A 13,000-nucleotide genomic window follows, 5' to 3' on the forward strand; every position below is an offset into this window, starting at 1 on the left:
TGGTTGCTAATGTAGCAATGTATATTATCCATGTCCTTGTCCTGTATTGTATTGTACTGTAAGTCACTGGTCACCTATTTGTTTATGTACTTTGTAATGCGCTGCGGAACACTTTTGGCGCCATATAAATAAATAATAATAATCGTGCTCCTGACCAAATTGCCTGGCGGGCTGCATATTGCCTGTGTGCTGTTTTTTTCTTACCCCTGGACTAACGCCCATAGATATGTGACAGTATACTTGTAGGTAGTCGTTTTGTGAGCTGAAGCGATATGAGAAAGCAGTCTATTCATTTGAATAGGTCGCAAATGTCACTAGATCCTACTTAATTGATAGGCTATATATCGGTTCAGTCTGCAAAATGGCTGCCTCTGTTATAGGCAACAGATGGGTACACCTTAAGATTGCGATTCGCATCTATGGTCCTCGAGTCATTCACAGATCAAATGCCCCCAGTCGTACAGTCACATATAGAACATATCACATTTCATGCAGAACAACTGAGTGGGCCGTGGGGGAAAAAACACGTTTTATAATGATTTGTGTATGTGTGAGGCCATCACAGCCGTCTCATTGCACAATAGGGAAAGTGGCAGGATGACCCCAGGGCCTCGCACTCTCTCTCTACTTTGCTTTATGATTTATGTTCAGGATTTCCAGATTTGGCCACAATTCTACTGAGGAAATTTAAATGGGGAAAAGTCTTTCTGGAACTAAATAAGGATTTACTTGAGAGATACAGCAAGTGCCAGGATGTGGATGAAGTAAAGACGGTAGAAGCAGAGTTCCTGGCTGGTGCATACAATAAGGAGGAGGAAGAAATAGGTAACTCTCTCCCTCTCCCCCCTCTCCCCAAAAGTTTTAGGCAGGTGTGGAAAAATATTCTGCAAAGTAAGAATGCTTTCAAAATAGAAGTGTTAATAGTTTATTTTCATCAAAATTTAACGTGAATGAACAGAAGAGAACTCTAAATCGAATCAATATTTGGTGTGACCACCATTTGCCTTCAAAACAGCATCAATTCTTCTAGGTACACTTGCACACAGTTTTTGAAGGAACTCAGCAGGGAGGTTGTTCCAAACCTCTTGGAGAACTAACCACAGATCTTCTGCGGATGTAGGCTTGGTCAAATCCTTCTGTCACTTCATGTAATCCCAGACAGACTCGACGATGTTGAGATCAGGGCTCTGTGGGGCCCATACCATCACTTCCAGGGCTCCTTGTTCTTCTTCACACTGAAGATAGTTCCTAATGACATTGGTTGTATGTTTGGGTTTGTTGTCCTGCTGCAGAATAAATTTGGAGCCAATCAGACACCTACCTGATGGAATTGCATGATAGAGAAGTACCTGCCTGTATTTCTTCTTCCTCCACTAGGTGGCACAGGGATCACTCTGAAGAGGGAAAATCTAGGCACCAAATAGTTACTGATTTCTTCCCACCAGCCACCTGGCTCCTCTCCCGCCCCCAGCCAGCAGTTTATAGTTTTGGTGCTGAGCAGGAGCGGACACCAGGTTGTGGGGGCTGCTTTTAAGTGGCCCCTGGTTACTGTTATTTTTATTTATTATAATCTGACTATATGTCCAATACAGAGCGGGCAGTGAAGGGCGTCCTATAGGATGATATCACTTCCGCTCCAACAACCCCAGGGCCAGTGGTGGCAGCACCGGCGACTGGGTCGGTGAATTAAACCGCCGGACTTCGGGGAACAACGCACACCGCTCCTGGAGCCCGCAGCTGGACACGTATGGGGATAGGTAAGAGTGGCTCCCTGCTTGCAGGGTAAAAAGGGGGTTCCCAGTGGAGTCCAGGAGCGTTCCCTTCCATTGATGGACAGCTTTAGGACGTCCCAGAATGATCCCTGTACGCCCTAGTGGAGGAAGAAGAAAGGAGGACTTATGGTCTTACCTTGTTAAATCCTTTGATTCCATAGGGGGCACAGGGCAACCACCCTGACGCACCTGGTTTGCGGGGTTTATTCCTCTGCTGCCGGTTCTTGGCGCACCTTTCTCTGACATGGGTTCTGAGTGTGTGCCGGTCTTCCTACTCCCTTTTCTTCTAGTCGCTCCTGCCATTGGCTCGCTAACTTAAGATGCTGGCCGGTGGCTAGGAGCGAGGTATAGTGGAGAGGGAGCCAGGTGGCTGCTCGGAAGAATTAGTAACTATTTGGTGCCCAGATTCTCCCTTTCCAGGCTATACCCCAGAGTGATCCCTGTGCCCCCTACGCAGTCGAAGAAAAGGATTTAACAGGGTAAGACCATATATCCATCTTTCTCAGCATTGAGGACACCATTAATCCTGACCAAATCCCTAACTCCTTTAGCTGAAATGCAGCCTGAAACTTGCAGGGAACCTCCACCATGCTTCACTGTTGCCTGCAGAAACCTCACCTTTGTAGCACAGTTTGGCTGTTCCTCACCCAGTTTTAAGCCTCCTACACAGCTGTTTCAGTTAATGACTGTGTTTCAACCTACATATGAAAATGATGATCATTATCACCTGTTTAGTATTATTGGTTAATCATACACCTGACTATAATCCTACAAAATCCCTGACTTTGTGTAAGTGTACCTAGAAGAATTGATGCTGTTTTTCACGGCAAAGGGTGGTCACACCAAATATTGATTTGATTTAGATTTCTCTTCTGTTCATTCACTTTACATTCTGTTAATTGATAAAAATAAACCATTAACACTTCTATTTTTGAAAGCATTCTTACTTTGCAGCATTTTTTCCACACCTGCCTAAAACTTTTACACAGTATTGTGTGTCTGTGTGTGTATGTATGTATGTATGTGTATACTGTGTGTGTGTGAGAGAGATTTCTATGTGGTGCTACTGCATATGTATTCTTAGTTAATATTAACTGCAGTCTATGTAATGTTACTGGCTAATTAACAAATAATAGCCTTCGGACTCCCTTCTGTGCCCCTCGATTGCTGTACATTATAAAATGCTGGAAGTCTGATGTCTAAAACTAGTACTTTACAAGTTATCTTCTCAAATATTTCTTATTTATATACAATGTACAATAATCCATCATTTCTTGTATCATTTTAGATCCATTCGATGTGGAGTCTGGAAGAGAATTCTCCAATCTCAACAGAGTCATCAGCTCAAAACAGTAAAATGGTTTATTTTAATCTGATACACAGCCTCTATCAGCCAACGTCTATACAATGTAATGTAAGAGCACCCATGGCAGTAACACCCATGGCAGCGGTACTACAGATGGAGACATCGCCAGTATGCCACACTGTACACACTTGCAGGCTCGCTCCTTAAGCAGTAGTGCCAGGCAGCACAACACACAAAACGCGACAGGGGCATATATGAATACACATGCCATCTTATGGCACTAGTTCTGTATAAATATAATGTGTTACAATTTCTTAAAGAACAAGAAGAGCCACCATTTGCCATTAAATATATATGAGAAGCTGTGTATGTCTGAGCTAAATAGATATGTGAACCTCCTTTCTACTTTACTGTGTTACGAGGTAGGTCGTGGTGCTTCTGTAACACAGCAGATACACAGTGACATAGGTTTGCTGCCTTGCTCCTAGGCATTGCATTGGTGAGCAGTAATCCCACAATAACTGAAATGACTGCATATTCTCATTTTAAACTTTATTGCATACCGTTATGTCACTTTCTGCAAGATGTGGGTGGGGCTTAAGGTGTCCGTAGTGGCTTTTGGCCATGTGTGTGGCTAATGTAAAGCTAAGTCTTATCGGCCGAAATAGAGTAAGAAGATTATGGGGTCTATTTACTAAGCATTGTTAGGAGACAGAGTGAAAAGTGATAAGGTGCCAACCAATCAGCTCCCAACTGTCATTTTTCAAATACAGCCTGTGAGATGGCAGTTAGGAGCTGATTGGCTGGCACCTTATCACTTTTCACTCTGTCTCCTAACACTGCTTAGTAAAAAGACCCCTATGTATTTTAGCAGAGTTGCAGTGGACAGTAAGGGTAACCCCGAGTAATACATGTTTACCTTCATAGATCTTATCTAAAAATGTCAATTTTGGGGTTTAATACTTTTAAGGTACAACTTTTTTCAAACTATTTTGTGTTTGCATTTTGTCGTACAAGCCTTGGGGTGTTTATTTTGTCTAAAAGCTGTCAGGGTGTGCCAGTGTGAGCAGTTTCCTCCAGTGGCGCCCAGTAATATGGAACACGTGCAGGTGGCAGGTCTCACCAGAGACTGTATGTTGTGGCTGAGGCTGCTTTGTGTACGCCAAAGTGTTTTGTAGAAAGAGGAAGTCACGTTGGGACAGGACAGGGTAGTTATATGAGACACGAGTAATTTTACTAACTTGAGAATTAGTGTTCACGTGGATTTGGGTTCAGCGAGCTTAGCATGAGGAAAGGAGGATGTGGTCAGAGAGAGGGAAGGCCAAGTTGGTGACACTAGAAATGGTGCAGAAGCTTAGAGAAAACAAGGTCAAGGGATTGTCCATCACAGCAGTTATAAGGTGACGTAAATTGTGACAGACCAAAGGAGGAAGTAGGAGAAGTAGTTGCGTATGAACGTAGGCAGGTCCAGGCAGCAACGATCCCAAGGAACTGGGAAGCTAAGCTTGCTGGGTGAGTAATAAATGATGGCACAAAGGTGGATTGGAGAGAATGGATATACGGTGTGAGAGTGAGCCTGGGACTATGACTCAGAAGGTGCATCTTGCACTTCTCTGGGGCAGGGAATGTAGCTTAGAGTCCCCTGTAAGAGAGAGCTGCAGGAGATGTAGTATTGGAGGAGGTCATCCAGGTTAATGCCATGACAAGGAGGTTGGGGAATTATGAAATAAATAGGTCATGGTTTTGTGCGAGTTGTTTTACAAACGGTGCTGGAGAAATATGGGAAATGTTGGAGGGATTGGAAGCACAGTACAAGGTGGAGGAGAAGGTTCGGTGTGGAACTAGAAGCGTTGAGATTGCAGGGTTCTCAGGGTTGGGTGTGATGTCACCAGCAGCAATAAGAAGGAGCATTGCTGGAAAGAGAACCTGTTTTGCTGAATTGTGGGTGATAGAAACAACCTAAGGTAACAGATTGTACCACATCCAGTACAGTTATGCGCTTTGCATATAAAATCTAAAAAACTGCCATACAGATTGTGTGGCTTCCTATAACTATACTTACCCAGTCCCCCCCTATATGTTACATGAACATTGATCTCTAGAACAACACAAAGCTCCTCCAGTCTGACAACAGGTTATGTACATTGTGGTCACTTCTTTTGCATACTGATGAGAGTTTGCATTGAAAACTGAACTTCAATGACTTGTTTCAGATTGATCAATGATGAGGAGAGTGATGAAGATGAAGAGGACAGCGATGATGCTACAGGTGAAGATGGGGAAGAGCCGCACTCTGGAGAGAAGAGTGATGATGATGATGATGATGATGAAGAGGACACGGCAGCCGCTAGTAATTCTGTTATTTGGAAAGGAGTCAAAAAGCGACTCCGGGACTAAAGTTCTGCACATTCAAATATTACTGACACTCTATGTCATGGTTCTATTTATACAGTATTTTTGTTAATTAGCTGTTTATAAATTAAAAGGTCTTTAAATAGTTTCAGTATACAGGTGACTGGTTTATTTATAATCCCATAAATCAGCATACAGAGGGAAGACTGTATATACTTCTCAGTCTGTGTCAGGGTGTAGTGATGGGAAGTACCTCACCCAAAGTACAGAGCTGGATTAAGGCTTCGGGGGGATCTGAGGCACTAAACATATGGGGGTTCCCTGTGGTCTTAGATTTTATATATTAATAATATTATTGAGAGTGCCGATCACAAGGACTAAATAAATTATACAAAGAATCAAAATTTGTACTAGTGAGAAAATGGCTAATGTATCAAGAAGTGAAAAGCGTGGAGAATTGCCCATAGCAAACAATCAGCATCTACCTAACATTTTATAGTGTGTACTTGATAAATGCTTCCTCAAAGCAGATTGGACCTATGAGCAACTTTTCCATTGGCCCACTTCTCCACTCTTTTCACTGCTTGATACATCAACCGCTAAGGCAGGGAAGTACTAAGGTCACGGTGACCATTCTGCCAGTCACCCCAACATTACTAATCGCATATCTTGCAATAAGAGCTGCCCTTTGCGAAGCAGCCGACGCCAGGTGACGTGGCCTCCGTGGGACCCCGCCCTCTCCGAGTCCCGGGAGCTTCCTGCTGGTCATCTGCAGGAAGCCCCGGGCTCCTCCTCCCTGCACCCGGAAGAAGATTAGGAGGTCCGGCGACTATGTAGAGCAGGTGAGTGGGGGCCAGCACTGAGCAACGGTGGGGCAATGAAGCATCGGGAGCAGAGTGCGGTAATAACCCATAGGCTATTATAGGGTAACGTCAGGTTTTTCTGGCGTTCCCCTCTGCACTGATAAAAGTGCGGCCGGGGCTTAGTACATATGGAAATGCGGTAAAAACACGGAAAACAGGGTTTTTACCGCATTTTTCCTTTAGTACATCCCGGCCTAAGTCACTTATTTCAACAACAATGAATGTTCTCCTACTACAAGGTGTTCCAAGCCACCAGCAGATCTAGAAATGGATAAACACATAAAAACCCAGGAAGGTGCTCAGAGCCGGCCCTAGGCATAGGCATTCTAAGCAAATGCCTAGGGCATCTGGAATGCCTAAGGGCATTCCACGGCTCTGCAGCTGCCCCCCCGCCGCCACCGCGTCCGATCCAGCAGTGCAGCGGTCAGGTGGGAGCCAGGTCAGAATGAGCTTCTGCATAGAAGCTCATGCTGACTACAAAGGACAAGGAAGATGGCGGCTGGTGCTGGAGGCCGGGGATGCTGTGCATGCCCGGCCGCGGCCACTTCTCCCATCATCCTTTGCGGAGGAGAGCCGTGAGTGACAACTCACAGCTCCGTCTCCATTTTCCTGGCCCAGCGCCCATCGGACCAGTCAGGCACCACTTCACCTGGCACTGTAGGCAGTAACTGCACAGCCCAGGACGGCCCCGTCAACTCCCACTCCAGCCTGGCTGACCAGAGACAACCAACAAGAGTGAGTCTCTCGGTAAGTTAGCTCAGGCTGGGAGAGGGGCAGCGCTGTGGCACTGAAATATATATGTGTGTGTGTGTGTGTATAGGTATATATATACATATACTGTATATGTATGCGTGTCTGTGTGTGTGTAAATATATATATGTGTGTGTGTATATATTTTGTGTATATAGATTCATACAGTATGTGTATGTATATATACCATATATATATTTTAATGTGTGTGTGTATATATATATATATATATATATATTGTGACGATTAATCGCAAGAATAATCGCCAGAAATAATATTTTGTGAACTATGAAGTCCTTTAATTGAACTGTGTGTACCTAGAAGGGCTGAGGTATTACCCCACCTCTTTTGAAGATAGGCATTCCAGGAAGAGGGGTTGATAATCTATGTACTGTGATTTGAGGAGTGTTATATAACTGTGTGTCCTTTAGTTCTATAGACTGTATAAACATGGTATGTCCATTGCTATTTGGTGTGCAGGTCAGAAAGGGCTGGAATTAGCAAGTGAATGGCTTTCAGGTAACCAAATGATGTATATCCCTCACAGTGTGAGGCCATGTGTGAACAACTCTCCCTTTTTATGACCCCTGAAGGCAGTGTCCTATATCATAATCCCAGAACCAGACCTCCAGTTACTTCAGTGCCCTACTTCAAAAGACTATTATAGAGGCTAAGATAAGGATTCTGGTATTTACTATAGGTCTAGAAGGTGGAAATTGAAGAGTGAGTTATATCATCACTTATCTTTAAAGCAGGGACCCTGTTAGTTTGGCCAGGTAACCCTGTATTGGAAATCTATTAATCTTAAACCCTGCTGACCTGATTGGGAGTTGTAATTCCTACACCGTTCACCCAATTTGGATGTAATTACCCTCAAATTAAATCTGAAAGTCTGCAATTAAAACACATCTTGTTTGTTTCATATCAAAACCATTGTGGTGGTGAATAGAGGCCAAAATCTGAATTCTGTCAATGTCCCAATATTTATGGACCTGACTGTATGTATGTATGTATGTACAGAATAGTCCGGCACTCACCAATGAGAAACGCAATGTGCCTGGGTGCCAGTCCAACAAAATTGCACATGTATATGGGAAAAACGGAGGGCACTCCACAGGTCTCAGCAGCAACAGTAAAACAAACCAGACAGAGCCGGTAGTAAATGCCAACGTGCACTGAAACGTTGGCATATACTACCGGCTCTGTCTGGTTTGTTTTACTGTTGCTGCTGAGACCTGTGGAGTGCCCTCCGTTTTTCCCATATACAGTGCCTAGCAAAAGTATTCACCCCCCTTTGCATTTTTCATGTTTTGTTGCCTCACAACCTGGAATTTAAATGGATTGTTTGAAGGTGTGCATTCACAGACAACATAACGGAAAACTTGCACAACTATTCACCCCCCTAAAGTCAGTACTTTGTCGAGCCACCTTTTGCGGCAATTACAGCTGCAAGTCGCTTTGGATAAGTCTCTGTGAGCTTGCCACATCTTGCCCCTGGGATTTTTGCCCATTCTTCAAGGCAAAACTGCTCCAGCTCCTTCATGTTGGATGGTTTACACTTGTGAACAGCAGTCTTCAAGTCTGACCACAGATTCTCAATTGGATTGAGATCTGGGCTTTGACTAGGCCATTCCAACACATTTAAATGTTTCCCCGTAAACCACTCAAGTGTTGCTTTAGCAGTATGCTTCAGGTCATTGTCCTGCTGGAAGGTGAACCTCCGTCCCAGTCTCAAGTCACAGGCAGACTGAAACAGGTTTTGCTGAAGAATATCCCTGTATTTAGTGACATCCATCTTTCCCTCGACTCAGATCAGTTTCCCAGTCCCTGCTGCTGAAAAACATCCCCATAGCATGATGCTGCTACCACCATGTTTCAATGTGGGGATGGTGTTCTTGGGGTGATGGGATGTGTTGGGTTTGCACCAGACATAGCGATTTCCTTGGTGGCCGAAAAGTAAAATTTTAGTCTTATCTGACCAGAGCACCTTCCTCCATACATTTGGGGAGTCGCCCACATGCCTTTTGGCAAACTCAAATCATGTCTACTTATTTTTATCACTAAGTAATGGCTTTTTTCTGGCCACTCTTCCATAAAGCCCAGCTCTATGGAGTGTACGGCTTATTGTGGTCACATGCGCAGATACACCAGTTCCTGCTGTGGAACTCTGCAGCTCCTTCAGGGTTACCTTTGGTCTCTGTGCTGCCTCTCTGATTAATTCCCTCCTTGCCCGGTCTGTGAGTTTTGGTGGGCGGCCCTCTCTTGGCAGGTTTGGTGTGATACCATGTTCTTTCCATTTGATGACTGATTTGATGGTGCGCTGGGGGATCATCAAAGATTTGGATATTTTTTTATAACCGAACCCAGGTTTGTACTTCTCAACAACTTTGTACCTGACTTGTTTGGAAAGCTCCTTGGTCTTCATGGTGTGATGCCTCTTGCTTAGTGGTGTCGCAGCCTCTGGGGCCTTTCAGAAAAGGTGTGTTTATACTGACAGATCATGTGACACTTAGATTTCACACAGGTAGACTTCATTTCACTAATTATGTGACTTCTGAAGGTAATTGGTTGCATCAGAACTTTTGAGGGGCTTCATAGCAAAGGGGGGTGATTACATATGCACATGCCAATTTTCTGAATTTTATTTATAAAGATTCTTTTTTATGTATATTTTTCTCATTTCACTTCACTAAATTTACTGTTTTGATCCAGCACATAAAATTCAGATATAAAAAATAAATAAATTACAGGTTGTAATGTAACAAAAAAAAAAAAAAAATAAATAAAAAAAAAATATTATATATATATATATATATATATATATATATATATATATATATATATATATAGTGGCAATGCGACCCCCGGCCAGGGGGATCAGAGAAGATGGTTGTTCACTGTGAATGAAGAACCATAATCTGCAGATATATCTTTACCCTACAAATAATAGTAATCTGCATACTTTCATTTAATATCAGAATTGCTTAACTGAGCCTCGTAGGTCACTTAAACAGATTCATCTTCTCAGTTTATTTTCCTGGTTTGTATCTTGTTGGTTTATTGGTACCACGCAGAAAATTCTGTCCTAGAAGAGGTGGTTAGGTGGTATAGGCTACACAGAAACCAGATCTAGACCAGCCATAGTTTTACACATTAGTTACAGACAGAGGCAGATTTAGACCTCATGGGGCCCTAAGCAAGACACCGATTTGGGGGCACCTCCACAGTATTTCAAACAATCCATACAGATACCCCCGTCTACTAGAGCGGGTGAAGCTAATGAACCACACTGCCACAACCCATCGGCACCCCCCACGGCTGGCAGCCTCCCCCTGCGGCCCGACTCCACACCCCCCTGCGCCGTGGCCGCCTTCCGTCACATGGCAACTATAGAGGTGGGGAGTGCTGCTGCAGCTGAACTAAAGTGCGATGATCCACCACCCAACAGTGCTGACATTCACCTTTCTTTTTTTTTCTTCTTGTACCCTCTCTCTGAAGTTTTGGATGGTAGTGTGGCACCGCGGCTGAACTTCTTCTTGGCTCTTCGCCCTGAGTCTGAGCGTGTGACGTAACAGGTCACATGCATCAGTACAGTGCAGTGGAGGGTTGATTGAGACAGAGTGGCACCCGTCCAATCAATCATGAGCTGCTGCTGACAGTCTACAGGGGCCGCACAGAACTATAAAGTCAGGCCCCCATACAGCCCTGTCAACGGGCCCCCTGGATCCCGCCAGGCCCCAAGCGACCACTTATATTGCCTAGCGGTAAATCCGCTACTGGTCTGCAGTACTTGCTGACATACTTGGCTCTGCCCCGGAGAGCACTGTTTAGCTCCTGGCACAAGAGCTGTCGGGAGCTGTAGTTTATTATGATCACTGAGATGCCCGGACTGGCAACAGTACCAACACAGGTGCTGCAGAATGTATTAGGTCAGGCCCAATTGCCTTGTGGGCCGCATTTAGCCTGCCGGCCACTGTCATAAAGGCAACTGCAAGGCTCCTGGGTGGACCATCTTCTGGCCAGAGACGTAGCGAAGAGCTGCAGCTCCCCGAGCAGGCACATGCTATTTCCTCCAGTACAGATATGTGTGTGGGGACTGGGAATAGCCAGCATGTGGGGCTGAGATTCAGCATGTGTACAGGAAGGGCAGCATCCACTATGACGTTTAGTGTATATCTTGGAGGCCAGGGGGATAGTGTACTGTAAGTCTCGGGTGATGTGGGGCAGGGCAGGTGATTGTCCCTTGGGCTAGGATGGGTTGTGTATATCCCAGTGGCCAGAAGGGAGGGTGGGTAGTGTATGTTCCAGAAAAATGGGGGGGTATAGTGGTTAGTGTATATCCTTGGGCCAGGGCTGTAATGTATGTCTCTGGGTAGGGGGGGGAATTTATGTCACTAAAGCTGGGGATGGGGGAGTGTATGTCTGTGGCTGTGGGGTAAGGTGGGTATTGTATGTTCCTGTGGCCGGAGGTAGGGTGGGGAGTTTATTTCTCCAGGGCTGGATGAGGTAAGGTGTGTATGTATGTCCCTGGGTCTGGGGATAGGGTGGGCAGTTTTTTTCTCCTAGTAATCAAAGGGACTGTGTGACATACTCATTTGGACATTATCATCAAACCAATCATCCACCATTCTATTGATGCTTACTGTATCAGATTATATTATGGTAGAGATGTCAATAATTGTGGGCAATTTTAAGCCTGACCTAATGTTATAATGTGTCACTCTGCCAAAATGTACTGATCCAATTGCAAGATGTTGCAAACCATTTGGCCCTGGTGTAATGAAAAAAAAAACGTAATCTACAAGTCTAACATACTTAGCAGAATTGCTTAGTTTCATCTCCTTCAGCTTCTCAGGCTGCTTTTCCAGTAGTTTAAGAGTATGCCCTGACTTACTGGCAGTGCCTGAACTTAATTGGTTACAATATCAAATGGTTGCAGTAGCTTGCATAAAACTGAGTATTCTCCACAGTGCTGGACAAAGGGAACATGCCCCCCCCCTCCACCACCACTTCTCCCTATCTTATAATTTGATATATAGGCTAGTATGGCTTGTTGCTGTTCCTCCAGTTGCTGAGGCTTATAAAGGTGGAATTCCACCCAGTTACTACCTCTTGCTTCAGTTGGGGTGGCATGGCAAAGCATACTGTTGTTGTAGCTGATGCAATCTTCTACATGCGGTTGCTGAATGCCAAAAATGGGCAGAAAATTTTCTGGGCCACAGTCAGCATGTTCTGCACACACCTGTCATTTTTTTAAGAAATTCTAAACTACCAGGTTTAATGTGTGTGCAAAACATGGTAAGTGTTCAAAATCACCCAGTTGTAATGCTCATACAATCTTATTTGCGCTATCAGAAATGACAAATCCCGAGGAGAGTCTGGGTAAGCCATTTTGCTATCGCATCCCTGAGTTTCTCCAACAGATTGACACCGGTATGCCTCTTAGTGAAGTCGGTGATACAGAGTAGCCTGCATGTGAATGAGCTGGCGTTGTGTGTTAGATGCTGCTGCTGCTGAAGGTGATACACCCACCCAGTGGGTTGTAACAGTCATGTAACATTTAGTTTGACCAGTACTGGTTGTCCTCTACTTACTTTGGCCTCACAAACGGCACAGATCGCTTGATAAATGTCAACATTTGGGAAAAAATTATTCCATATGAAGACAGTGGCTTTTTTTTTCTTATCACTGGCAAGAGCTACTGGTGGCTGACTTACTTTGACACAAACAACATCCTCCTCCTGAAATTTATCAATGTCTTCTTGTCCAACACATTCAGCATCAACATCCTCATTTAGATAAACAAATACAGTCAGATAAACAAATATCCCCCTCATCCTATTGCACTTCCACTGTAGAATCCTCAATTTCTATGTCACAATCTTTACTTTTACTGCTACTCATCCTCACATTTGCAGAGGGTGCAGAAGTAGTGGAAATAAGCTATTCTAGGATTA

The 13,000-nt window shown here is 44.3% G+C and overlaps 1 protein-coding gene across 4 annotated transcripts in view; it reads left to right on the plus strand.

Annotated features, from left to right (window-relative positions):
- The window catches only part of TSR3 (TSR3 ribosome maturation factor), an 18,438-nt gene extending 12,862 nt beyond the window's left edge, over positions 1–5,576 (plus strand). For all 4 annotated transcript variants that reach the window (XM_088452002.1, XM_088452004.1, XM_088452005.1 and 1 more), the window contains exons 5-7: positions 652–825; positions 3,061–3,124; positions 5,292–5,576. In XM_088452002.1, the coding sequence (XP_088308128.1) occupies positions 652–825; positions 3,061–3,124; positions 5,292–5,475 (422 nt within the window). In that variant the 3' untranslated portion in view covers positions 5,476–5,576. The remainder of the gene's footprint in view (positions 1–651; positions 826–3,060; positions 3,125–5,291) is intronic.
- The last annotated feature ends 7,424 nt before the right edge of the window (positions 5,577–13,000 follow it).

The sequence above is a fragment of the Taudactylus pleione genome, unplaced genomic scaffold, assembly GCF_031769625.1.
Source record: "Taudactylus pleione unplaced genomic scaffold, aTauple2 ptg000032l, whole genome shotgun sequence".
NCBI classification, from domain to species: Eukaryota; Metazoa; Chordata; class Amphibia; order Anura; family Myobatrachidae; genus Taudactylus; species Taudactylus pleione.